This window comes from Dicentrarchus labrax, unplaced genomic scaffold (assembly GCF_905237075.1).
Source record: "Dicentrarchus labrax unplaced genomic scaffold, dlabrax2021, whole genome shotgun sequence".
Classification (NCBI taxonomy): domain Eukaryota; kingdom Metazoa; phylum Chordata; class Actinopteri; family Moronidae; genus Dicentrarchus; species Dicentrarchus labrax.
In genome coordinates this window covers 794,688-822,004 of record NW_026136722.1, presented here as the reverse complement: position 1 = coordinate 822,004, position 27,317 = coordinate 794,688, and the positions used below count along the sequence as shown (strand labels likewise).

Genomic DNA, 27,317 nt, shown 5'->3' with positions numbered 1-27,317 from the left:
TCATTAACCAAATAATGACTATAATAGTAAATATATATATATATAAGTTTCCAGAGCGACCTCCATCCTCGAGACCGGTCCGTTCATCCACACTGACTAACACGCGCTCCCTCATCCCTGTCCTCGCGGTCAGTAATAAGTAACTCACCTGGCGTAAGTCAGCGAAGCAGCAGTCTGATCCTGTTCACCGAGCTGTCCGATGTCCCCCTGATGCGACCCTGTATGCAACTGGCTGCTACACACAATTGAAATGCAGGCATGTATTTGGGCTTTGGTATGCACCACAGGCACAGCGCTGCCTCTACACTGGGGCCCCTCCTAAACCGAGCAGACCTGACCGCTGCTGCTCCCGCCTACGATGGACTGTGCTCCACATAGAGAGTGACCGTGCAGATCAATACAGCACACTGTGACACCGCTCTGGGATGATTCACCTGGGCAGAAATGTGGGTTGCGTGGAGCCGATGGCTGTCATACTCTGTTTTAATTCAGGAACACACACGTTGGTGAGTATTTTATCAGGATATTATGATATTGTGCGATGTTAAAGTCTATTTTTAAATCTATCCCCCAAATATCTATGCATTGCACACACCCACTGGATGAAGCCCAGACACAATTGGGCTCTCGCTTTGCGCTCTTCCCTCCCCTCCCTTTCCATCATTGGCTGGAATGAACCAACCCCAAAGTTTGCTGCAAATCAATAACATGCATGAAAAATAATATTGATATTGCAACTGTTGCCTCCAAGTAACTTGCATGATGACTGTTGAACAATCTGTTACCTTCTGGTATCTCACAGGTCTTCAATCTTATCAGAATGTGCAACATTAACCTTTTTTTGTCCACTGGCCAAATGGCTAGTGGATGGTCAGATGTTTATTAGCCACTCAATAGATCGCCATTGTCTTTTTGGTTGGTGAGTAAAGCAAATCTACCAACCACTTACAAATATTAGCAGCATCAGGCTGGTAAATGGTGCTAAGTTTGTGCATTAAAGGGAATTAAAAAAAAAACAAACAATCAAAACAGAGAATCTGAAATCTGCTTTCATACAAAGACATCCAACTTTATCCCACTCAGAGGTCATACATTAAGTCATCACTCCCATTCCCCTGCTGTAAACTGAAACACTGCCCTCTGGTGTCTAAAAGCGACAACAGCAGCCTTTTATGCTCCACAAAACTCACGCAATCATACATCACTCTACCACAAACACAAGCTTTGGGTTTTACTGTGGCATCTTTTATTACGAATGGAAAAATCTCACAGAAGAGCAGGAAAAGGCATCTTTTCTGTAATTAAATAGTTTGCTTCCGTACTAAACACTGGAAAACACGCTGTTGTCATAATCAAGTTGTAACATCAAAAAAAAGGAGAGAGACATTTGTATGTTGTGGTTATGTACAGTCTGTTAATGTTGGGAGGTTTCAGCGTCCTCCCCTCCAGGCTGCTCCACCCCTCTTCTTCATCCCTCCACCTCCTCCTCCTCCTCCTCCACCTCCTGGTCCTCCTTTCACTTTCTTCCTCACTCCACTTGCTTGTTCTGTGTCATCCTCGTCTCCATCTCCTCTTTTGGGCCTTTTCCTTTTCTCACCTTGCTCCTTCATTTCCTGAGGAAGACGAGACATTTTCTCAACTTAACATTGAGTGGGAGAATTTTTTTTCAGTGTACAATCTAGATCTGACATCCACCTTTCTTTGACACAGTGGTTGCCAAACATTTTCTCCAGATGTAGCCCCACAGTCCTGTCAGATGATCCCTTTAATGTAGTGGTTCTCAATCAGGTGCCCAGGGACCACCAGTGGCCCTAAAGGGGGTTCCAGCGGGTCCTCATAAAATATAGGAATATTGGGCACCCTGTTAACTCACCTGTTATAGCTGGGGGCCCATGTACCTGGCTGCAGCGGCCATGGGTTCGACTACAGATTGTGGCCCTTTTCTGCGTCTCATCTCCTCTCTTGTCTATCTTGAGTTGTCACTAGCGGTCACTGAGAGAATATATATGCTCACCTCTACTGACTTTGAACTGGATGTTTTTAACATGATTAACAATAGAAAAGTGGATATTGTGAGAATATCTTTTGCCTTTGTACCACTACTGGCAGAAGTAGATGTTCCAACCATTTATCCACTACTTTTAGTAAACTATTTAACCTGTTTATCCAACACTTTTAGCTATTGTATCTCCTTTGCAATGTATATATTACTTTTAACCAACTATTTATACCATTATCATCCATTTATTTTAATTAACTATCTGAAGGGTCTGTTTATTATGTTTAGTTATCTATTATAAACATTTATCCCTTACAACTAGATAACTGTTTTGATTTCTATGCTACCTTGCTAACTAGTTTCCACGCACTCTCAATAACAACATGTGGTGTTTAGGTGTTTAGGTGTCACTATATGGATATAGTTTTTATAAATCAGAATAAAAAAAGTTTTCCTATCCCCAAGTGGTATAAGTTCCCCTGGTTTAGAGTCACAGTTTTACAACAGAGTAAGAACAGAAATACTTTACTCCATTACTTACTACATTTATCTCCATCCCATCATCCACCACCCCCTTGTTGCAATGCATGCCACATCTATACCTTTCTACCCATAGACCTCTTATTCAGCTGGTAAACAGGTTGTGAGATGAAGAATTTATTATTTATTCTATTCCTAACAATTCACAATATTTGTTTTGTCTGTTTGAAAGGACCTTTAAATTAAGTGGACAGAAAACAAATATAACTTACCAGCCTGGCAAATCTCTGGGCCTCGCTCACCCTTTCCACCAACATCATCACTTCCTCTTCCTGGGTAGGGAAGGCAGGAAGTTTCTTCCCAATCAGGCTTTCGATTCGCTGGAAAAGCTCCACATCATATCTAAGATAACAGAATAAGTCAGTGTATTGCTGTCAACTCATGTTCACCTTTTTACTTAAAAGCATCAACAGCAACACGTGATAAAAACAGGCAGCAGACAAGCAGTGTTTAAAATGAATCAAAAAGTATCAGCAGTTTAATAATAAAGCCAGAATGATTTAAAGAAAACCTTATCCAATCAAATATCAAGACATTAAAGATAATGTGTGGTTACTGGTGAGAAACAGGCAGTTCTTACTGAGTGACAAACGTGATGGATTTCCCAGACCGTCCTGCTCTGGCTGTTCGTCCGACTCTATGGATGTAATCCTATGAGGGCAGACCGACCAAAAGATACATTCAAATCGTATCACACTAATTAAATAATCAAATAAATCATCAATGTGAATTTCTGCACCAAGGTACCTTGGAGTGAGTGGGGATGTCGTAGTTGATGACGCAGTCCACATGAGGAATGTCCAATCCTCTGGATGCCACATCGGTCGCCAGCAGCACCGATCGAGACTTGGACTTGAACTTGTTTAGCGCTCCGAGACGTTTATTCTGACCAACAAAAGAGAGTGAATAAGACATTAAATAGACAGCGAAAAAGAGACACCAGAGAGGCATTTAAGCCTTGATGGAAATGCCTCCTACATCCTCTAAACAATGTGATTATAATTACAGTACATGAGTATGTCAGGTTTGGTGGGGGAAAAAGTTGTATTGCTGTATGGCACAAAACCACAAGAGGGTGCTGTTCTTCCAGCTCAAATGGCGCCAAAACTATGACATTAACACAACGGCTGAAACAAGGATGAGTAAACGATTGGTGTTTACCATCATCAGTAAAGCAACAGTGAAAACTGACTGAAAATGGAAAGATCTCTATATGCTTGCTTATAGTAAACAATCTGACAATGGACAGTGACAAAATAATGTTGTTCCTAACAGTGAAAGTATTTTCATTATCAATTAATCAACCACTCATTTTCATAGCAACATCTTAAAATGTATTATTAGGTATGATTCAATGTCCAAAATCCAAATATATTCCTTTTCTATCATGGAAAACTATTTTTGTCATTTTTACTTTAAAAAATTACTTCAAAATCAACTATCAAAAAAGTTACATTTTCTGTTGATTGACTAATTAATTAATTGTTTCAGCTCTAAAACAAAAAGTGTTGTTTATTGCACTATAATGACTTATGTCTTATGAACATTATGAACCAGTATTATCTATTTTATAAATAGCATATGGCATATGAAGAGAGAAAGGGAACAAGCAAATAGATACTACTGTCCTTCAGTCATCAAACCATTACAGTGGAGTGTATTACATCATTGTCAAAGCTAATTTCTGACGCTAAGTTCACAGAGAACAAATGTTTTTTATTTTTTAAGTGTGTGTTTGAACAGCTTGAGTGTTGTAGCTCTACCTGACTCATCTGGCCATGAAGAGGGATAGCAGTGATGCCAAGGTTCCTTAACAACAGCGCCACCCGCTGGGCATTGTTACACGTACTGCAGAAAATTATAAATGAGTTCCCAGCTAGCTCGTTCAGGATGGACACCAGGTAGCAGTCCTGCCACAAAACAAACACACTTCAATATACTTTCTATAAATACCATCACAGAGTGACGTTGTATTGTGAAAACACAGGATGAACCGATTCAGACATTCAAATGTGCATTTCAGTGTGCCCTACCTTGTACTTCGATGGTATGAAGACATAGTATTGCTGCAGTTTGTCTACTGTAGAGTATTTGGTGGATACCGCACACTTCACAGGATCTTTCAGAGCTGCTCTCTGGAGTTTCTGGACCTGTGAACGAGATGAAAGAATGTCAGGGCGAGAGAAACACTTTACAGGGTCTACGAGTGGTGTAATGCTCTGGTGTCTAGCAACCAGTAACACAGAACAAAGCAGGAATATCATCTACCTTTTTGGTCATGGTGGCAGAGAACAAGTAGGTGCGTCTGTCTCTGGGAATCACCTTCAAGATTTTATCCACCTGGCAAAAGAAAGAAAACATGCACTTATTTTAGTTCAAAGTAAAATGAAGGAATATTTCCATATGATTATATTTCTTCATATAAAGTTGCAAAGAATATTACAAAATGAAGCTCAACGTATGGGGGGAACTGCTGCACTGAATGAAAGCATTAATTATTAAGAGTTTCTAACCTCGGTCTCAAAGTCCATGTTGAGGATTCTATCTGCCTCGTCCATGACCAGGTACTTCAGAGCTCGTAGGGAGAAGCCCTTTGTGTTCTCCATGTGGTCTATCAACCGACCAGGTGTGGCTGTAAACACATCACATTCATGATAAAATTAGCAGTTGTTTACATTGAACGTTTTCTTATAAGGGGAAATGTAATTCATTGTTTCACATGTATTACTTTTCCCACTAGTGACCCAACATTGCTAATTTCAAAACAAAAAGGATACTTTTGCTTGCTTTGGATGCTGATCACATTACATAGGGTTATACAGTATGAGTGGAGTATGGGTAACTTGAGTAATGGACATTATTTGAAAAAAATAATCAATGAAAAGATATAAATGAGACAAATTCATACTGAAGACAACCAACACAACATCTGTCCAGCACAAGCTAATATACACACATGCAGAAGACCATGAAAAAAATCTGTTTGTTTTACTTATGGTCTTACCAATAACAATGTGTGGTTTTTTTGCCAGCACCAAGGACTGGGACATCATGTCGATTCCTCCAACTATGACCGCTGCAACAGAAACAGACAGGTTTCAGATACAGAACCATAGAAAGTAATCTGCATCATCGCAAACCAGTGAACCTGTAATGGACACGTACCACACTTAACACCGATGCTGGAGCCCAGAGCCTCAAACTGCTCAGAGATCTGAAATGCCAGCTCCCTGGTAGGGGTGAGGACGAGGGTATGGAGCCTCTGAGGCGAGGCCAGCAGTGACTGGAGGATGGGCAGAGCAAAGGCACCCGTCTTTCCTGAACCAGTCTCTGCCAGGCCAATGACATCCCTCCCTGCAGTTCAAGAAGATACAGACGGCTCTCAATGAAGTTATGTGTACAAAGCAGAGGAGGAAAATAACTGCATACGTTTAAGTACTGCACTTTAGTATAACTTGAGAATTTCCATTTTATTTAACTTTCGAATCTTGCTCCATAACCTTTCAGATATACTGTACTTTTACTCACACGTTTATTTGGCAGATATTATATTATTATTTAAATAACCTCAAATAATTGGATTTATTGAACTGGAAAGCCTTGTTGAGCTGTGTAGGTTTGAAAAAACATTCTGCACACTGTTGATCACAAAAACCTATAAGCATATGAACTGTGATGAATTGTTATGTATGACAACTGAACGACCCAAACGTATATTAATAAGTAGAATTATCCCCACTACAACATTAAAATGCTGCTTAATAACAATACAACAATACAATAAAAACAATGGAATACTGACAGAGCTCATTCTGCTGCACAATGACATTAACCACATATAGCTGATGATGTTAAACTAATACTGAACTGTGACTTCAATAACATTTTGAATGCAGGACTGGAGTACTCATACACTGCAGTATTGTTACTTTAACCCTTGTGTAAAAGGTGTGGATGCTCCCTCACTGCACAGAAGAACACCGTGGCACTGTGATCAGTAAGCGTTTGACAGAATAAACTTACTGTAACCACTGACCTTGCAGAGCCACTGGTACAGCCTCTATCTGAATCTTTGTTGGAGTCTTCCATCCCAGCTGATCACAAGCCTCACAGAGAACCTCAGTAACACCCTGTGGACGGCACACACAGCGGGTACGGGACTTTAGTCAGCTGCTGATAATGTTTGATACCAATTTACAACATCTCTTTAAACATCGTCAGACAGTGGGTATATTTCATGCCACAAACATAAGGATGAAACTGACGTTAGCTTAGTTTTCGCTAGCTCAAAGTGCTGCTTGTTTATGTTGTTAGTATAACGTCTTCTTCTTCCCTCTGAGAGAAACCTACCAAATCCTTGAAGGTCTTCACTGTCTCATCTACTTCGCCGCCATTAACGTCACTGTTATCATCATCACTACTCGATCCGTCGACTGTTTCTTCTGTGTTTGGCTTCACGCTTTCCTCAACGTCCGCCATGCTTTTCGCCCCAACGTGTCGTCAGCTCCGCAATGCGCAGATGCGGAAACAAGGTCGACCGCAATGGACGACGGGAATTGTTGTTTTTAATACGTCCCTATAAAGATACACCACGACCTTATCTTCAACACTAATAAAAAGTTAGCTATTATTAGCATCCTATAATTGTTATATTAAAGGGATTTTGTCAATGTGTTTCTTATATGGTCTCCATTAACTCACACTGAAACATGAGGTGAAAACAGTTTATGACGTATTTATTTAGCTGCAGATCAAACAGTCTCAGTGTGAGTGGTTGACAAACATTCCACACCTTTATTTTAATGTCCAACGTGTTTAGATCACCAATAAAATAGTCAGTCATTAAAATCATACAAAATGCTTTTTATGGACATGGCAAATCACAAATAGCTGGCTGGAGGAAAAAACACAGTTGTATGAAAAACAAAAACAAAACTGGAGACAAAAAGCTCTTGGTAGTCTCTGGCATTTTTTTATCCAGTGCAGAGAATAGTGTTCTTTTTATGAGTCACCTAGAAGAACAGCAGCCAATCTAAATGTTTCCAATTACGTAGATAGATAATCAGATTTCTTACGTACAGCAAATTCACATTCTCTTTGACACAACAAATAATAACCAGATCATATGAGGATGAGCCTGCTGAGACCAGTGCTGACATTGTAGCAGCCATTCCTTGGTTTACTTATGAGAAACTAATCTAGCTGACTGCCTTGAAGACAGGTACCTCTATAACTCTGCACAGAAACAAATACACCCCTTTCATTCAGAGCGCCCGCTGAACATCTGCCCCAATGCCCTCTCGAGTCTCAGAGGAGTCCTTCCATCTCCCTCATAAAGGCTTCATACACCTGGTCCTTAGTCTTCATGTTGGACTGAGACACAGCACCCATCTGGGCTGAGTTGACCAGGCCCATCTGAGCAGCCACAGACAGCTGTTTCTGCCCCTGTCCACCTCCCATGCCTTCATCTCCCCTCCTTCCTCCAATACCACCCCCTGCTTTCTCCATAGGCCCAGGTGCTGCCCCAGGCATTGCTCCACTCTTGTCCCTACGCACCCTCAGTGCCGTGGGCACAAAACGGGTGACCTCCGCCTTTGGATTGATAATCTGAGGTTTGGCAGAGATGGTGGCGCCACCAGAGCCGGCACCCGCTGCCATGCCGCCTCCAGCTGCTGCCACAGAGGTGATGTTGGGCCGCTTTTCGATGGTGGCTGCGTGGTGGTGGCTGGGGGGGTTGCTGCCAGGATTGGCGCCTCCAGGGGCTGCAGCTGTCCCTGGGGGAGGAGGCATCTGCATGACACCCGGTCGCATGGGCATGGGCATGGCAGGGGGCGGCATGTTGCTCTGATCCTGGTTGGATCCTGAGCCTTTTTGCCGCTGGACAATGTTGGGAGGAGCACTGAGCACGTTGGAGTTGAGAGGTGGAGGAAAGAGGGAGAGTGGTGGGGCAAGGGAACGTGGGGGCCCTCCTGCTCTTGGGGGAGGAGGTGGTATACCTGTCAAAAGATACAAGACACTCCTTAGATTTGAACATGAAGTATGCTTACATATATTAAATGATGTGTTTAAGTCTATTTTTACTGCCTAACTTAGGGTTTCACAGCAGCCTGAACACCAGTGGCAAATAAAATATCAAATTTCTTTGCAGTGCTGTTGGACAAAAAATTGTGTCATGTTTGCACACCATGTGTTCGTGCACACATTTGAAGTACTACACATATGTGACGCGTTCCATCAAAATGAGTCGGATGTCGCAGCGGCCCATTTGTGTAGAAACACATTTTTACAAGAAAATACAATTTTGGGCTATTTTCAGTTTTTACATGTTTCTAATTAAATAAAGTCTCAGCTTTCATACCATGTCAAAATTAATGTAAAATACAAAGGATAAATATAGCTAGCATAAATAAAACGAAACAGGTGTCAGAGTTCAAAACACCGGCTAGCGTGTTTGTGTCATCTACGTCATCTGTCACCTGTCAGTTTAGATAGACACGGAGACAGATTGACAGCCTAGACAAAATTAATTTTCGCGACGACGAAATTGCTCGACTTTTAAATTCAATTCCTGTAAGACATGCTACTTCAGACGACAACTGGATCGACCTTATTACGGACTATTTCACCGCACTGGCAGCTGAGAGTGACAGCGGCGGCTCGACCTCCGAGTCTGACTCGGATTTCGCGCTACCGACACCGGCCGGCTCCGATCGTGATGGCGAAGAAAGTGAGTGTGACGGAGGCGAGGAGGAAGATATTCCACTCGTGGCTCACCCGATGGTAGCATACAATGTCTCTGATTATAATTATGTAAAGCAGTAAAGCAGTAACGTTTATTTATTTGAATATAAACTGTTTATAAATGTCTTTCAATTCATTTGGAATATGGCAGAATGTTGATTGCTATCTTTAGAGCCCTTTCTCTCAAAAACAAGGTTTGGTGACAGTCAACCTTTGGAAGAGCGTGTCTCATACAATTTTTGGAGTAGAAAAATTATTTTTGGTATCGCCATAAAGCTGAGACTTTCCTCTTTACAGCCATGAAGAAAACTCAAAATGTGTTTCTGGGTCAAAGTGACTCAAAATGATGGAGCAGGTCACATATGTGCATGCAGACATGCTCATGTGTGCCTTCATAGACTGTATGCACACTGATGCCTACCTGGCGGTGCCGGGGGTGGTAGTCTGGGAGGGGGTCCTCGTGGAGGGGGGCCTGGTGGGAGGCCAGGAGGGGGGCCTGGTGGAGGGCCTGGGGGCCGACCTGGTGGAGGTCCAGGAGGCAGAAGACGAGGCATTGGACCCCTCATGCCTCCAGGCATCCCAGGAGGCCTCAAGAACGGAGGAGCACCTAAAGATAACAAAATATATCATTCTAAATGCTGCATGTGTATGTGTGGATAATGAGCACAACCAGCACATCATTAAAGGTTCAGGGACTTATTATAGCATCCAGATCAGAGTTGGAGCATAGTATCCCAGCTAATAAATGTTACAACCCACCTGGTGGTGGGCCGGGAGGCGGGCCAGAGGGAGGACCAGGAGGCCTCATTGGAGGAGCTGGGGGTGGACCCAGTGGTGGAGGCCCAGTCATTGGTGGACCTTGCAAGTGTGGAGGCCCTTGCTGTCCCACCGGCCCCGCAGGAGGGGGCAGGCGCTGATTGGCCATTAGGTGGGGCTGGTTGTCCCCTGGCGGTCCCCTGTCCTCGATGTCCGAGCTGTCTGATTCATCCGTGTATTCCTCCTCTACTTCTTCTTCTTCCTCCTCTTCAGGAACTGACTGACCTGAAGACAGAAAATAAATCGTACCATGTTATCAGAAATAGAAATTAAGGTGTAATAGCTTAGTAAATATGCAGCAAAGACCCTAGTTTCCTACAGTACCTGCCATCCTTAACATCATGGCCTGCAGGGGGGTAATGGCCTTGGTCCTCTTCACCATCCTCTTTTTCTTCCGCTTTCCTTCACGGGGTGCCTCTGCAGGCATGTCCGCAAAACGTACACTGCGCCCTAAGGTTGTTAGACAATAATAACACATTTATCAAAAGAATATATTAGTGGAAGAACTAATCTGTATAATTTGTCATTGTGCACTGCAGAGTGCCACCACACACAAGTACAACTTGTTACTTGTTGGATGTTAGACCTTGATTGTTCGGAAAATAATAGATGCACTAGTTTTCTAAAACTGATGAGAAATTTAAAATAAATAAATCAATCAAATTAAGTAAACTGCTTTTAAGTTGAGAATCTGCAAAAATATGCTGGAACTCTTCTGAAATACTCACCAGCATGTCTTTCATTCCTGTCTTTATCCTCCTCTCTTTCCCTCTCATCATCCTGCCTGTCTACACTCATTCTCTGGTCACCATCTCCGCCTTCATCTCTCTCTTCTTCACTGTCCTCCTCAGAGTCGCTTTCATCATCGTCCACATCATCTCGATCTCTGTCGCTCTCACTGCCACTGTCGCGATCTCTTCCCAACTCCATGACAGAGTCCTTTTCCAAGCCAGGAATGGAAGGCTCTGTTCAGGGGGAAATAAGAGTCAGGTCAACAAAGTACAAAAGGTAAACAGCAACACAGTTATGAAATCACAATCCTGTTATTATGAAAAGAAAAATTCTGAAATGTAATCATTAAGGGAACTGTTTGTGCGTTACCCATGTCTGTGCCGTAAACTCGTCGGGTAGGAATGCCATACAGTGCCAGGACCTGTGGAGGTGGGGGTCCAGGCGGGGGCCCAGGGGGCTTCCTCCCTGGAGGTAAACGTGGCACACCTGGCACTGTGGCCAAAACCGGGCCAGAGGCTGACGACAGAGGTCCTTTACTGAGAGATTCACAAGAACAAAATGACCTCAGTGGCACAGTGATACTCGGCAGCATAATACTCTGAGTTTACCTGCAAAAACCTTTAACATACACAGGTTACTGCCTACCCAAAAGTGGCGCTCTTCTTCAGTATGGAGGGAGGCTGAGCTCCTGGTAGGGGGATGTCCTGGATGTGGATATTGGAGGGGGCGTGAGGCATATCTGGTAAAGGGATACTGTCAACCTCCACTGACTCTGCATTCTGAAAAAGAACATAAACATGACAGTGAATAAATAGTCACCACAAAGCCGAAGCATCCTCTCATTAAAGTTTAAATTCAAACAAATGCTTGACATAAAAAACATGCAGATGCATCCAAACAGATACAATAACACACCTTGACTGAGTCAAAATAGAGAGCCAGCTGCCCACGTTTAGTCTCATAGTCCAGTTCCAGTTTACGTAGCTCCTTGTAGGTGTCAGGATTCTCCCTCTCGTACAGACGGACAATGCGTTCAAATGTCTCACGTAGCTTCTTCCTCTTGTCTCTCAACACTTTCTCATTCAGCAAGGGCTGCTGAACTGGGTTGAACTCTGTTGAAGTGTTACACAAATGCTTTATTTTGTAGCAGAAGCAGCAAATCTGTTGTGAAATTAAGTGATGAAACGTTATGAAAAATATTAATATTAAAAATGAAACCTTCTCATTTTAAAGTAGAATAATTAAAGACCTAAAATACATGCAGCCACAGACCCATTTTAACTGCATAAAAGCCAGTTTAACATACACATTCAGCACTCTCACCCATCTCATCCAGCTTCTCCATGTCTCTGATGATCTGTCTGGGGTCCTTCATCTTCAGCACCGCCGCTCTCACCATCATTCTCTGCTTCTTGTTCTAGCAGGAGGATTTTTAAATGAAGCACAATGTTATCAACACAATACAATCACAGTTGTATATAAGAGTACCTTAACAGTGAATCTTATGTGTCAAGAGTACCTTTTTTAACTCCCTTTTTCTGGCCTCCTTTCCTGTAGAGAAGGCAGAGAAGAAGAAGTATACATTAGTTATCATTGCGGCATGTGACAACAACAGACTGATAACTCTTCAGGTATCATCCAGCAGGTCGCTGCAAGAGGAACCAGCTCTAGGTTATGGTCTGTACTTACTGGCCTGGTCGGTGGGGTTCATAAACTTCCCACTCTTGGTGGAGGAGGTTGAACGTCGCCCCATTGTGCCGGTGCGTCTCCTTCACCCTGCAAAATATTAATACCCCAGCAGTGTTTAGTGAAAGGCAATGCACATCTCCACCACAGATTAGCATTTGACAATCAATTCAAGGACGTGTATGCAGACAGGACTGAGCACTAACACTAACAACCTTTGATTCATAGACCTGAATGAACACTGCACGCCTTAAGACGGTTAGCTGCTGTTAGCTAACAAGTTAACAAAGTTGATAGTGAACGCATTGATACATTAAAACTAATGAACAGGCAACTTCTCTCTGTGTTACAGACAGTGTAATCGATACAGGCAGTGAATCCCGTTCACGGATATCTAAAGCTCAGGCAGCATTTGGCTGGCACGTTAGCCGGTTAGCTAGCACTTGTAGCTAGGGCCGCGTTAGCATCGGCAGCAGCACGAGAGGCAAAACTTCACTTTACCTTTTATTTAAATAAAACCTGTAGAGCGCGACGCCCTACACACACACCCCTTGGTACCCAAATGAACTAGAACCGTGTCGTTTAAGCTCTGAAACGGGAAACCAAAGCCTTCAGGACGGGATGTATTCAACGGGCTCGTTAGCCGTTAGCCGTTCGCCATGTTTACTGCCGCGAGCAAGAGCGGAAGAAGAAGAAGATAATTTGACGTCATCAAAACGAGCTAGTGACGCGCTGGAAGCATTAAGAACTATTTATTTAATGTATGATTTACATTATCTTATATTATTGTTAATAGATCACTTATAGGGTTATGTTCTTTCTTATTTATTTATTTTTCTCTTTTCTGGTTCGTTTGTGTGTGTTTTTCTCAAATACAGTTTTTAAATAGGATGGTTGACTTGGTGTTTGTATATCTACTGTTCAATAAAGCTACTTAAAAAATATATATGATGGAAGCAATTATCATTTTTCGATAATAAAAACATTATTGGTATTTTACGTCTTGACTGATTATGTGTTACTAAGTATAGTGTATGATGTTCATACCAAAGAAGTCAGTGCACAGTAAATCCTCACAATGATACAGACATGTCTTGCTCTCACTAGCTCTTCATGGTTGATTATCACTTCTTCTACCTTTAACCAGTTAATACTGGTAGCTGCACAACATGACTGACTTTAATATCAATTTTCAACCTACAGTGACAGACAGACTAGCTAACTTCCAGTAATAATGTGAGTAATGTGGCAGCAGTAATGTGACTTCACATTTTCATACAATATATGGTGAAATACTGGTTCGGAATAATTTAATTGAAAATGTAATTGGGAATATGGGACACTAACGCACAATACCAACTGACATGGTAAGGGCCTTAAGGTGGGTCACACTTTATTTCCTGACTTACAGGCCCTGTCTCAAAGAGGGCAGAATCTGTTTTTAAAACCTCAATTATAACACAATTATTCCTATATTCAGGTGATTATACACTAATGAAAACATACCTATGAATATTGTATTATTTTGGCAATAGCTCCTGTTAAAATATTACACAATGGACCTTTAAGCTGTCTGCAGGTATAGAATGGAAACAGGAACAGCAGGATGTTGGCAGAGACTGTAGGTGGAGGTTTGGGCTGCATTTCTCTTCTACAATCCGTAGGTGGAGCTGGAGCTGCATAACACTTTATGCAGCTGTCTTTTTACTTCAAGAATGAATGTGAAAACATCCTTCTAGTGTCAAACTATACACAAACTTCTTTCTGCACAATGAAGATCAATCATTACACTGTAGGAACAGGGATGGAGGAGGACATCAAATATTTTCTGAGAAATCAAATTAATTATTACAAAAAGTTTTCAGTTTTGGTGTTTGATGTCAAAGTCTTACAATCTTTGCAGTAGTGGCATTATTGTGCGCATTTTAGTGCACCATATCCACCATACTTCATAATGCTCTTATCCCTAAAGTAGATAACAACAAAACATAGCAACAGAGAGGAATGCAACACATTTTATTGTACCATCACTTACACCGGAAACCGACTACAGGAAACATAAACAGCTTTTCAAAACCAAAGTATCCACACAACAAAAACCACTTTGACCACCACGAACAAGGCCTCATAATGTCACACACTTCAGGGATGTCATGAGGTATTGCATTTCATCATACTTTACAATTCTGTTTCACATTTTGGCCAACAGATGGCGCTATATTGGCTGCCAAACTTAATACCTTTTCCACAGCACTAAAGGCAAAAATAAATGTGTTTTTACCCCACAGTGACCGTTTGCAGTGCCTGCAGTCCGAGGTGATAACAAGCTGCTTATTTGTGAAAAGTAAATATCAGATTCATATTTTCAGTGGTACATTGTAATGACTTAAAGTTGTATTTCTCTAATCTGGTGTGTTTTTTTCAGGTGTGGAAGAGGAGAGTGGACATTTATGAGAGAAGCTTTCACATTATCTGTAAAGTCTTCAGACAAAGACTTGAGTGTCAGCACAGTACTGTTATACACACTGGGTAAATACAAAAGTGCTTCATTCATTTACATTTGTGCAGCATCCCTGAGAAGTGCACCATCCAAACACAGTAGGGAAAGTTAACCAATTGTAATGAGGAAACCAAAAATAACTAGACAAGTCCATTGTACAGCTGTTGAGCACTAATAATAGGACTGATGAACCGTCTGATAAACACACTTTGTTTTCAAAGATGAGTTTATGCTGGTAAATAGGCCACAGTTCCTTGTTCCGCGTGAGAAGATGTCAAACAAGTTTGACACTACCTTCAAGGACATTCCTGGCTTTGTTACAGTTCAGCGTGCGTCCACTTAAACCTCCGGGAATATTTAATTAATGGTTAAGTCAGTAGCAGTAATTGAGGGCAGTTGAAGCGTAAATGATGTTTGTTATTACTCTTTTAACTGTTTTGATGCATACCAAAGAAGATGTAGCAATCCCAGTAGGTTACCGTCACCTTACGAGAAAACCTCAAGCATTTTTACTGTAAACAAACACACCTTTCCCGCTATTACTGACAAAGCCAACCCCCACTGAAACCTGTCAACTCACACACCAACAGACAGATATGCATACAAAGACATCCTCTCACAGGTTTGAGGAAATATTACTAAAACTATGCAAAAAGCAGCAGTTGGAATAAAATACGTAGCAGTAGTCCAGGTTAAAAGAGACTTTTTGAGCTGGTGTTCATATCCGAAAGAGTACATTTATTAAATTAATTTCAAAAGTAATAAAATCTTTGAAAAGCAACAGTTATTCCAACATCTTAGTAATTTCACTGTCCTGCCTTCACAATAAAATATGATTGCTCTAATTTTTGAGTACATGCTCTGGTCTCTATGGGCTGCTCCTGTTCAAAGTAGATTATGCATATACATGTCCATTGTACAGCTGTGGAGCACTAATTGTCTGTTGAGCTATATAGTTATCATTTCAGTATCTATTAGTCAATATATTTGACTAATAGTCTGCGTATATATACACCGATATATCAATTTTGGTGAAAATAATTACCTTTTTAAATGGATCATGTATTGCCCAGATAAAAATTCTCGCAAGAATGCACTCACATTTGCACAAACCCTCTCACCTTTCAGCCAACTGAATAGGCCTTGACTCTCTGAAGCTCAATAACACATTTGGCTCCTGTGCCAACAATGCCAACATTATTCTGAATCAACCTACTAGAGTTGGTTGGTAGCAATTGTTACGTTTAAGTGACATTACGAAATAAAAGATGCAATGAAATACAAGTTATAAAGTGACGTTATTGGGAAAAAGTTTTGAAAAGGGGAATTTTGAATATGAAAAGTTAATTATGAAATAAAAAGGAGCTTCTATAAAATGTATTCAAAATTTATTTTATAATAATGAGTTGCATCTCAATAATCTCTCAAATCATTTCACAAATTATGTGCTTATTCATTTCAAGATTATTTATTTGTTTAGCAACACTGACCACTTAATAATAATAATCCATAATAATAACAATGGGCTTTTAAACTGAGAAAGAAGAGTGTATAAATCATGACATAGAACTAAGATTGTTGCATCATAATGTAATCATCACAACAGACATAAATCCTTGTTTTGTGACAGGCGACAGCTTTATTGTTCATAGATCATTTCCAATACATATGTAAGAGCAGCTATTCAGTGCAAATCCTTTTTTTTCACGTGTTAGCAACAAATAACACACACACACACACACACACACACACACACACACACACACACACACACACACACACAGTAGAATAAACTCTTCTTCCTCTGACATCAAATGATAAGAAGATAAAGGTGCCAGGTGCAAGTGCTGTGTAAAAAGTACATTAATGACAGCAGTGAATAGGTGCAAACACAATACATGATTATTTTTAAAACATTTTCTCTATCGACTTCCAAATTGCAGCTGGATCAGCGTTGTGTCATTTGAATCCATTCAAAAGTCTAACACTCTTTGTTACATTGCACTTCATGACCTATGTCCGAGAGGCTGCAGCAGTCTCCATGTTGTTATGTTTTAGGGCCGCAGGTGCATTGGTTTTGGATAAACATAGATGCTCGTGTTTCCCCAGGTGCCCAACTGGGAGTCCAGCCAGTTGCTTTGAGTGTGGCTCTGAATCACCTCCTCTTCTTCCTCTTCATCACTGGATGCTGCCACATCTTCCTCCTCTGAGCTAGTCTTTCCAGTGCTGTCCCCCCGTATGCGAGACTTGTCATCCTCCTTGTCCTTGTGGCAGAAATTGCAGATCCTCAGTTTCTTAGTGGGGTGAATGTGGTCTATCAGTGCTCGATGTCTGGAGCACGTATTGCAGACCAAAAAGCCACATTTTCTGCAGTGGTGTCTACGGTTGGTCGCGGTGAACTTTTTGAGGCAGCGCATGCATTTGTAGGCGGCCTGGTCTGGGATCCAGGAATTGGCAAAGTTGGACCCGGGTTGGAGGCCGCCTCCCTGCAGCAGGCTTGTCCGACATTCTTCGATGTGCTCAATCCAGGCCCGCTTCTCCTCGTATGAAGGGGCAGACACAAAAAAGGACTTGCGTGGTGTACGGATCAGCCATTGGTTCTTCAGTTTCTCACTGTCCTCCATGTCCTCTAGCTTGATGTCCTCTGAAACCACAGTGCAGATGGAATGTTGATAACAATGCAGAAAGTACAACATTTCAACATTTCTGTGTTTTATGTGGTTCATGAACAGCTCTTCCACTACTTTTTGTACTATAGGCATAAATAGAGGTATGGCTGTTATATCCACAATTGGAAGTGAGTGAGCGCATCAAAAAAAATGTGTTCTGACTTGCTCTTTGTGTTACTCAGCAATATAAATTATTTTGGTTTTATAGAGTTTTTTGGAGATATCTGCCTCTTAACCAATAGCAGCTGCATCAATGCAATGGAGATAGATGGAATTTCATTTTGTGGCATTCAAAGCATTAAAAAATTACATTTAACAAAATCAAAAGTATTTTTTTTTTTTTTTTCCAGAAATAATATCCTGATTTTGTTAAGATAACCTACAGATAGGCTGGAACTATTCAAAGTTTCAGTCGCTGTAATAAATCATGTACAGTAGGGCAAAGTAATCCAGCACTATAGCAATGACAAATACATCAGTTTGTCATATTGTTATAGAGTTTGAAGTGATACAGATGCTAGTTTGATCATTATCTTTCCCATCAAAGGACATTTTCTGTCTGGCTGTTTTATTCATCCACAGTAGAAGCAGATGAGTTGCTTACCCAAAGGGATGATCTTTTGTTTTTTGTACCAGCGGCCGTTCAGAATGATGCTGCCATACACCAGCACATCGTTGAAGAGGAAGAAAACCTTAGGCTCAGGCCTCCGACGACCCTGCTTTATCAGACGGCCCTCTCCCATCAAAATCCGACCTGGTTTGGATAGGGGACTCCCTGATGGACCAAATGAATTCTCCACCGCCTGCATACGCTCACAGTTCTCCTTATCAAATGTTAAAATGTCCATCATGGTGACCTTACATCTGTTGTAGCTCTGAGAACAAAGTGCCAGCTTGCTCCTTTTAAAGCCTGTTGTCCTGGTGACGCCACAGGACTTCCCAGACTGCAGACAAACACGTTATACAAGAAATAAAAGCGAGGGAGAGGAGTGGGGCTGCATGCATTTGAAGTTAAAAGATTGCTTAAATTCTGAGCAACTACTGACATGACAGACAAAATAAAGTACTTTGAGGTATTTGTACTTACATTTTATACTGCTTTATACTTCCACTGTACTACATTTTATTGTATTTGTTTTAAAGTTTACATCTCTTTAACAGACACAGTTGCCAGTTTACTTTTTAGAAAATGATTTTAAAGCTGATCATATCAGCTTGTAAAATACAATACATTGTTATAGATTAAACACCCAGCAATATATGAAACCATTCAAGTGAGCTACACCTCAATTGATTACAACAAATTATAACTTTCATGTAATGCTTCAAAAATAATGATAATTTATAATAATAATAACAGCTATCAGGCTCTTGTGATACTTTGTGAAGTTTGTTGTGTTGCCTATACTTATATATATATACATATATATATATATATATATATATATATATATATATATATATATATATATATATATAATATATAAGTAACATTTTAAATGCAACACTTATCACATACTATTGCATGGCACATCAAATATGAAATTGTATTGAAACAAGACAGAGATGTTACAGCCATAAATGCTAACGTTACTATGCAAACATGTTAATGGTAAGGGGTTATAATGTTTGAATCCTAAAATAATTATACAATAAATTCAATAAGAAACGCAAATGTCAGTTCTTTAAAGTATATTTTATAGTCAATGTTGCTGTTTTCAGTGCAATCATCAGCTGCCATAAACTGTCAGCTGCAGTTGTTTCCCTGCCACCAAATCTGACAAAGACCCTCAGTGAAGCACAAGCTCATGTTTCTCACTAAAGTGCAACATCAAAAAGATGAAGTTCAATGCAACTTCAATGCTGTCTTAATGCAAATGCATAATGACAAAAGATTGGTTTGCCATGGATTTAGTGATAGATTATTTCTTTATTTTTATTTTATTTTTAAATTAGAGTTTTTCTTAATAAATCTGACACTGATTATGGAGCGCTGTACTGTACCTATTTATATCGGCAGTTCTCTTCTACCAAAAATGTTTTGCTCTGGTCAGGGAGAACATGGCTGAAAAAATATTTCAAAGGGCTACATTAATGAAAAAAGTTTAAGAAACACTGTCTTTTACATTAAACTTTGGAACCATTTAAATAGGTGTGACAAAATCTGAAATTTGGTATATAATTTGGATGAAACAACATGTAGCAGCAATCTAAAATAAAATGCATCCCAAGAGACTGAAACACTACATAAAGAGTAATACTGATTCCACAACAGTCGGTGTTTTAAAATGCCACATTGTTTCGTGGGACTGGTTGAGCAGCTCAACTCTGACAAAGAAGTAAAAAGTAAAAAGTAAACAACCTTTCATAAAAGTGCGTCATTCATGTACCACATTCTCACAGACATTCTTAAGTGTCTGTTCAGCTTTATTAATAAGCCTTTCTCCATTGGTTAACACTGTAAGAGTCAGATACAAACAGCATGCCTGCAGGCATTGAATCAAATTCCCGGTCAACAGTGATCCTATTATAAAAACAATGTGTGACAGGTAAAATGCAAGGGGAACTCCAAGGGGAAACACAAAACGTATTACTTCTTAATTTGGACAAAATAAATGCTTGTAGGCGGTGAGATCTCAGATTGTCTGATACTGCGGGACTTATGTTTGGAAACCACCTCCAGAGTCAAACTAAAAAAGTTAAACGAATAATTTGACATTTTGGGAAATAGCATTTTTTACTTTCCAGCTGAGCGTTAGATGAAAAGAACGGTGCACTGACGTTTTAACACAGATTAAACCAATGGCATAAAACATGTTAATGAGATCGAGAGCTGGTGATTTCGTTAGGTTTGGACAGAGCCAGGTGGCTGATTCCAGTCTTTATGCTAAGCTAAGCTAACCGGCTCCTGGCCGTAGCTTCTTATTAACCATACAGACATGAGAGTGGTGTCAATCAAACGGAGCTTTATTTCATAGAGAAAAGAGAAAAAATGTCTCATTAGTTTATGTTTCTGTGACATTCGTCTTGGTAATCTTATCTCTCTTTCGCTGGTATCTCTGCAACAAAGTAGTTTCAGCTGTGATAAAGTACATGATAGACTTGTCTGACTAGATACTGTGATATCGAGAACAAGCTGGCACACAGCCTTGCTGAAACAAAAACAGAAGCTGTGTCATGAAAAAAAACAAAACCCCATTTCTCTCTGAATGTCAGGCAGAGGCTTGTTTGTTGTTGGATGATGTATTACAGGATTTTTACAGCAATTCCTTTTGTGTTTACAGTATATATCTAAGTGTAATGTTTAGAGAAAATGAATAAGCCAAACTTAGCTTTCAGTCTCTGGTTTACATGTTGAGTCAATTACCTTGTGTCAGAAGTACTGCTAGAGAAATTGTGTTTGCTCTAAAGTCATCATTTACCAGCTGTTATAACGCTGGTTTGATCAGAGAGAGTGAGTTTTGTCTACGTCAGAGAAATATGAAAGTCTGAAAACATGGAAATATAATACTCTTGTGCCCTGAATCATACGTTTATCTCTTTTATCTTGAAACTTAATCCTGAAACTTGGCATTTGGCTTTAGCTGAGAATTTATATTCTTCCTCTTCCAAAAAGTTGAACTATCCATGAGCAAAAACCTTGTGAGTATTTTTGTTGAGGAAGAGGAAGAAAACAAATTCTCAGATTATGTGAGCTGTGTGATTTGGGTAAAGGTAAAAGTGAGTATCATTTTCTTTTGTATTGCACACACTGATGTTCTCAGTTTGATAACTCACAAAAGCCTAGGAAAGAAGGAAGGATATACTGTTTAATTTGTATTTAACCTCTATTTTAGTGTGTTGGTGCTTACACCACCAGGGCCAAGCAGCAATACTGGGTCAAAAAGCACTCTTTTCAAACATCATGAAAAGCATCCTACAGTATAATTTTATAATTCAGTAATCAAACCATAGATGCCACACCTAAAAATGTATTTCCAACCCCAGCTGCCACCCCAATTTGGCATCAAATGCTGTCAAATTCAACCTATGTAGATCTATTTTTTTTTTTAAATGAGTTAAAATTGACATTAATTTGGTGCTCTGTTGTTTCCAATAAAAACATATACGTAGCCTATATATAAATGATCAACTTAGCTTGTACAAAAAAAAAGCAATTCCAGCTCTTCATTCTGTCCATGGTTTGATGGTTGCTTCCCTTTTTAAAAGCAATAGATCCAGATGCCCATCTCACTTCGGACAATTCATTTTCTCAGTGCCTTGATGTGGAGACTAGAAAGAGTGTGGCTGTGTTTCAGAAAATGGATCTCTCTCATGCCTTGTTGTAAGCACAAACAAGACAATGAGGAGGAAGCAAATCTTTTAGATCCACTTTATCCCAAACTCTTTATCAAATGAGCAAATTGTGGTATTGTACTCTGGATTGGATCTGCATTATGTGAATAATGGTGTCTTGTAAGTCTATAGCTGTATGCATGGCACAAATATAAAACTCATTCATTGTGACTCCTGGACATCTAGTGGCCACAGCTTGTCAAAGCAGTAAGTTAGAAAATATCACTTTATCCAGGATCCCAGATGAGACTTATGTAGGGCAAACACACGGAAGAGTTTTATTTATCTTTATTTCATTTCATCACACTACTCTACAAGAGAAATGATAAAATTATAGAGACCATTCTGTGGGTTTATGCAGGATGGGAAATAAATGCATTCCTCCTGTACTTTCACTCATCTGCTTGAATCTTTATCTCCACATCTCTCACTTTAAAATTTTCTGGCACACTTTTGGAAATGTTTTTCATGCTTTTTGGCTTAACTACAAAGAAAAAAAAGTAGAACCTCAAAGGTGAGCGTTCTAATTTAAAAACAAAACACAGTTGTGATGAGCCATGTGTGGTTTGGCTTTTAGTAGGGGATTGGTCCATAGTAGGCGGTGTAGGCGGCAATGATTCCCTGCGTGTCCATCATGTCCTCACAAGCCAGGTTGGCCTCACACACCTCTCTCAGGCTGAGTGGAGAGAGAGAGAGAGAGAGAGAGAGAGAGAGAGAGAGAGAGAGAGAGAGAGAGAGAGAGAGAGAGAGGGATGATTGAAGGGAGGCAGCACATACGGTAGATGTTCACATGGTACTTCACATGTACGCCCACAGTCCTGTGAGATGAACTCAAATACCCTTTCGTCATGTTCCAAATGTGATCTGATTTTAAACTGCGTGTTATTTAATACTACTGACCATATAAGTCAATGGGACATTATTAGAATATCTTTTCATACAGTTCAGCTGTCAGTGTTTTGGTTTGTTTAACTTTACCTTACTACTACACGTGGTTCAAGCTGGATGTTTTAATCATTTATACATTTTTAATGAACGTTTTTGCCAGTTTATATGTTACTATTTGCTATTTTGACCATTGCTTTTAACTAACTATTTAGACTTCTCTGCTCGCTTACTAACTAGTTTTCATGCACTTTCAATAGTGGTGGTTTCACAGCTGACTCAAAATGTTAAATTATGAAGTGCCACCCCATTATCCTTCCCTCTTCCCCTCAGGCTGTCTTTCAGAGGCTGTAGCAGGCTCTCTTTCAAAGAGAAAGAGTGAAGATACTAGATTTTGGCGATGGACAAACTGGCATGGCTATTTCTGACCGCATAATATCTGAATGAAAATGGGTTCTATGGGCACCCACGAGTCTCCCCTTTACACGCTATGCTAATCTCATGCAGTTAAAACCGTGCAGTTTTTTGCGTGTGCTATAAATGCTATTTCCATCTAGTGTATCTGTATATTTCTGAACACTGGGGTCTGGGGTTGCATTCTTCATGCCATCACTGCAGAAATCAGTGCCACTCTTCCAGTCAGTCCCAGTCAAAAGAGCCCCTGCTGCAGAAGTACCCCAGGTTGGGAATCACTGATCTAATTTTTGGCATATTGGATTTGATGTGAGAGCTTGCTTACCTACTGCTTTGTATTCCTATCATGTGAAAGTAGATGAGGTGTAAAATACCTCTCCAGCTGTGTCAGGGATAAGTCTCCAGCAGCTCTCTTCTGTCTCACCACGGTGGAGGCCTGCTCCCTCTCCACAAACAAACCTGCACATTCAACACAATTTCGTCTTATTGTATAAAATATATAAGATGTCTATCCTTGAACCAAAATCAAATGTATGTAGAAGCTTTGACTTATAGATAGCAAGTAAGCGGAAATGTTTTTCTCCAGATGTTGCAAGTAAAATATGGATCAATATTTGTGCAGTGTGCAGATGAGTTTTAATTTTCATTATTCTAAATATATCTAACAAATCAGACTAGTATTAAACAAAATGTCAAACTGATAACCAGTTTATTAGTTTTGTAGCCAAACTGTTGATTCATTGAGTTCAGCTTTCACATTTGAGTCAAACTGACTCAAATATGTTACAAATCAATGTAATATTGATGATACAGTCAAAAATCATGATCTTACCCTCCTGAGCAAGGTTGTCACTGGCAGGCTGGGAGCCAGCGGAGGCATCTGTCAAACATTAGGGAAAAAATATGAATAATAAATTTAAAAAAAAATGTAATTGGTAAAAGTCAGTAAAAACTAAATAAGTTGATCTTTTGTAGCAGTAGCTTTTAAACTTTGTTTGCATACTTGAAATTATGCACTAATATACAGTAGTTTAAAAAAAGAGATTTTGTGGCTCTTACCTGAAGTCAGACAGATGACTGCCAAGGAGCAGAGAACCAGGATGGCCAAAGTCTTCATATTTCAGCTTCTTTCTTCAACGTCTGCAGTATGAGGCAGCAAGCAGGACCCGAAGACTTTAACAGCTCTGTCCCTCCTCTCTTTCTCTTACACATATATACATAAATACACTCTCACTTTATAGATGTGGCCCTCACCATGACATTGGGTATGTGATTGGTTAGGGAATCATGTATCACACACCCACACAGATGCAGAGATACACACCTCCACAAAAATCATGTATGCCAAAGCTGATTTTATACATATGTTTGCATCAATGGACACACACTCACGCAAGTAGACACACAAAGAGAGAAGATGCAGAGTTTGCTTCCAAAAGGTGGGTATTTGTTTTGAAGGATAGGTGATGAGAAAACAAATGTGGGTGACTCACAGCTGCATTGGAAGTGTGTTTCAATGAAAAATATTTTACACCTTGTTTAGGTCATTTTAGCTGCTGCTGGGAAACCAGATTGTCTCTGTGAATCATTGCTTGCATTGCCATCTCAGTTTCTTCCTCCACATCTTGTGTAAAGATGAAAGGAAAGTGGTAAAAGTGTATGCTTAAGCACTAAAGAAAGACAAGGGTTGATGGGATTTAGCTGCAGATTTAAGTCACTAACCTATTTACTTGCTGTGAGATTCAGTGATAATAATAAAAAGTTTATTGAAATCTTAGGAATGCAGTGCCAGCTGGCAGCCTGGAGAGGTCAGAGTTTTACAGCGCACCCACACACTTTTACAGTGCATGCGGCAGAGAAAACCATCATGTAACACAAACTGAAGCGGAGAAAACCACCGTCCCACATTATGTGACATGATTTTAATCCGAGGGCTCTCTCTTTTATTACAAGCCGCAGTGATTTCCTACGTAAAGAAAGCAACGTTTAGAAACAAATCCAGTGTGTTTGAAGGGTTTGCAGAAGGGTAATTTGAAATGTGGGAAGATATTTTTACCAAAACAAGTGGGTGGTTTGCCAATAAAGTGGCGGAAAGTGGAGCAGAGTGGAACATGTCATTTCATTTTAATTGAAACACAACTCACCACTAGAAGGGTGTTTTTGTAATCTTTTAAATAATTATTTTATTCTTCCGTATTTTATTAGTTTATTAGAAAGGGACCATTGCTAGTAAAGTTGATACTGAATTACAGTATGTGATGTGCCCTAGCCCTGCTGTTTAAAGCATATTGTTAGATTTCCAAAACCAATTCTTTGAACTCCTTTAATTTATGATTTGTATGTCCTCCCTTTTCCCCCTCCTGCTCTTCTTGTTGCTGTTTTTGACTGGATATTTAGATTCTGGACAGGTCCTGACAGTATTATATGGGGTGTAATTTCACTGTCTGGGTCAATTCTGGTGCCTTGTCTCATTTTGGGGACAGACTTCAAGGATTCAACCTCAGGATAACTTTAATTGTGCACATTTGCGGCCTTGTGGCTACATAGAAAAACAAGCATCCAACATGATGGTCTTTTTAGAACCGTGCCATGCTGACATCTTGTGCTGACCTGTCTTTGTTTGTATGTCTGCCTGCAGCAGCAAGGACACTGACACACAGCTGTGCATTGCTCAGATTCCTCCTGAGATTACATGAAACCAGATCTTGATTACACACACTGAAATCAGTAGTGCTTGCGTACCTCCAGTAATATGTGTCCTCATTTAACCCCTCAGAAGGCCAGTGGTGGACAACAACTAAATACATTTACTCCAGTATTTAAATGCACTGTTGAGGTACATAGATATTGTATTTTTTACTCTGCAACATGTATTTGACAAACATAGTTACTATAGTTACATTGCATATTCATATTTCACATTTAGAACACACATAAGCATAGGATAAAACAGATTTGGAGAGATGAAACCAGTGGTTCTGGATCTTTTTGGTTTGGGATTGTGTAATTTGAGGTCCCTCATCATGATTCAGCTGTCTATGGGTTGTTAGCTGTTCCACCAAAGATACATTTTCTCTCTAGGACTCTTAGATGGTTTCATTTAAACAGTAAAAGTAAAAAAGCCTAATTATAAAAAATGAACAAACATTTTTACAGCTGAATGTTTTTTTCTTCTTTCCTCTCCCATTGATCATCTCACTACCCTCAGATTTAACTTGTGACCCTTTGGAAGGGCCTGTCCTTCTAGACTGGGAACTTCTGGACTAAAGTAGCTAATGGCAGTGGTGGAAGAAGATCCTTTAGTAATACCGCACTGTGAAAATACTCCAACACAAGTGAAGGTCCTGCATTCAGAACCTTGAAGTATTATCAGCAAAATGTAAAAAGTAGCAAAAGTAAAAAGTACTCATAGTAAAATGGTCCCTGTCAGTGTTTTTCTATTGTATGTAATGTTTCTGGATTATTATCACTGCTGCATTAATGTATATGTTGCATTTTACTCGTTTTAACTACTTTACATACTGTTGGGTAGTTAAATCTACAGCAAATCATCATATTCTATAAAGTCAATGTGTTTGCCGTTGCTGTCCTGTGAGAGCCACGTATCTCTAAAAAGTCTTCTTATGAACTCAGAAAAACAGGTCTGTTTTCAGCTTTGTCTTTAATCCAAGAGGGTTTTTAAATAGTTTATTTAACTGAAGATGTAGGGGAATGTTCTCAGCCCGAGAGGGAACACTTAATTCTTCAGTTTATCAGTAAAAATTCACATTCAGAACCAACACATTTGGAGATACATGGTTTTCACTGGACAGGAAGGGTATGAAAAATTGTATATATCTTAAAGTAACTAAAGCTGTACAACAAATATAGAGGAGTAAAAAGTACCATATTTGCCCCTTAGATGTAGTTCAGTAAAAGTATAAAGTTGCATAAAATTGAAATACTCAGTACTTGAGTAACTGTACTTAGTTACATCTACCTCTGGCTAATGGTATAAAAA

At 39.9% G+C, this 27,317-nt stretch overlaps 5 protein-coding genes across 8 annotated transcripts in view; all 5 read right to left on the bottom strand.

Moving 5' to 3' along the window:
- Positions 1–447, bottom strand: part of LOC127356306 (myosin-10) — a 52,616-nt gene extending 52,169 nt beyond the window's left edge. For 2 of the 4 annotated variants that reach the window (XM_051387943.1, XM_051387944.1), the window contains exon 1: positions 149–447. The gene's annotated coding sequence lies outside the window, so the exon portion shown is untranslated. The remainder of the gene's footprint in view (positions 1–148) is intronic. The other 2 variants (XM_051387945.1, XM_051387946.1) reach the window with 1 other exon arrangement.
- Positions 448–1,223: 776 nt separating this feature from the next.
- On the bottom strand, positions 1,224–7,058 carry ddx47 (DEAD (Asp-Glu-Ala-Asp) box polypeptide 47). Its single transcript, XM_051387947.1, has 12 exons — positions 6,890–7,058; positions 6,576–6,669; positions 5,705–5,893; positions 5,544–5,615; positions 5,053–5,171; positions 4,808–4,879; positions 4,573–4,689; positions 4,303–4,449; positions 3,287–3,424; positions 3,120–3,190; positions 2,752–2,881; positions 1,224–1,613 (listed from the first exon to the last, which is right to left on the bottom strand). The coding sequence occupies exons 1-12, from the start codon at positions 7,016–7,018 to the stop codon at positions 1,431–1,433; spliced, it is 1,461 nt and encodes a 486-aa protein (XP_051243907.1). The 5' UTR covers positions 7,019–7,058; the 3' UTR covers positions 1,224–1,430.
- Positions 7,059–7,254: 196 nt separating this feature from the next.
- LOC127356557 (WW domain-binding protein 11) lies at positions 7,255–13,209 on the bottom strand. Its single transcript, XM_051388387.1, has 12 exons — positions 13,016–13,209; positions 12,518–12,604; positions 12,348–12,379; positions 12,152–12,245; positions 11,744–11,940; positions 11,474–11,607; positions 11,198–11,364; positions 10,825–11,061; positions 10,421–10,546; positions 10,040–10,321; positions 9,702–9,887; positions 7,255–8,535 (listed from the first exon to the last, which is right to left on the bottom strand). The coding sequence occupies exons 2-12, from the start codon at positions 12,579–12,581 to the stop codon at positions 7,847–7,849; spliced, it is 2,208 nt and encodes a 735-aa protein (XP_051244347.1). The 5' UTR covers positions 12,582–12,604; positions 13,016–13,209; the 3' UTR covers positions 7,255–7,846.
- Positions 13,210–16,627: 3,418 nt separating this feature from the next.
- On the bottom strand, positions 16,628–18,566 carry LOC127356873 (pleckstrin homology domain-containing family F member 2). Its single transcript, XM_051388931.1, has 2 exons — positions 18,288–18,566; positions 16,628–17,658 (listed from the first exon to the last, which is right to left on the bottom strand). The coding sequence occupies exons 1-2, from the start codon at positions 18,532–18,534 to the stop codon at positions 17,069–17,071; spliced, it is 837 nt and encodes a 278-aa protein (XP_051244891.1). The 5' UTR covers positions 18,535–18,566; the 3' UTR covers positions 16,628–17,068.
- Positions 18,567–22,291: 3,725 nt separating this feature from the next.
- On the bottom strand, positions 22,292–24,538 carry bglap (bone gamma-carboxyglutamate (gla) protein). Its single transcript, XM_051388329.1, has 4 exons — positions 24,377–24,538; positions 24,150–24,197; positions 23,692–23,776; positions 22,292–22,694 (listed from the first exon to the last, which is right to left on the bottom strand). The coding sequence occupies exons 1-4, from the start codon at positions 24,432–24,434 to the stop codon at positions 22,592–22,594; spliced, it is 294 nt and encodes a 97-aa protein (XP_051244289.1). The 5' UTR covers positions 24,435–24,538; the 3' UTR covers positions 22,292–22,591.
- Positions 24,539–27,317: the final 2,779 nt, after the last annotated feature.

Coding starts and splice junctions, on each gene's coding strand:
- ddx47 (XM_051387947.1), bottom strand. CDS start 7,018: ATGGCGGACGTTGAGGAAAGCGTGAAGCCAAACACAGAAGAAACAGTC. Junction 4,450..4,572: donor TCATACCATCGAAGTACAAG/GTAGGGCACACT, acceptor GTTTTGTGGCAG/GACTGCTACCTGGTGTCCAT. Junction 1,614..2,751: donor CCCAGAGATTTGCCAGGCTG/GTAAGTTATATT, acceptor CGTCTTCCTCAG/GAAATGAAGGAGCAAGGTGA.
- LOC127356557 (XM_051388387.1), bottom strand. CDS start 12,581: ATGGGGCGACGTTCAACCTCCTCCACCAAGAGTGGGAAGTTTATGAAC. Junction 11,608..11,743: donor TCTATTTTGACTCAGTCAAG/GTGTGTTATTGT, acceptor GTTCTTTTTCAG/AATGCAGAGTCAGTGGAGGT. Junction 8,536..9,701: donor ACCACCCCCGGCACCGCCAG/GTAGGCATCAGT, acceptor ATCTTTTGACAG/GTATACCACCTCCTCCCCCA.
- bglap (XM_051388329.1), bottom strand. CDS start 24,434: ATGAAGACTTTGGCCATCCTGGTTCTCTGCTCCTTGGCAGTCATCTGT. Junction 23,777..24,149: donor TGACAACCTTGCTCAGGAGG/GTAAGATCATGA, acceptor TTGAATGTGCAG/GTTTGTTTGTGGAGAGGGAG. Junction 22,695..23,691: donor TCCCTGACACAGCTGGAGAG/GTATTTTACACC, acceptor CTCTCCACTCAG/CCTGAGAGAGGTGTGTGAGG.
- LOC127356873 (XM_051388931.1), bottom strand. CDS start 18,534: ATGATGGACATTTTAACATTTGATAAGGAGAACTGTGAGCGTATGCAG. Junction 17,659..18,287: donor ACAAAAGATCATCCCTTTGG/GTAAGCAACTCA, acceptor CTGTGGTTTCAG/AGGACATCAAGCTAGAGGAC.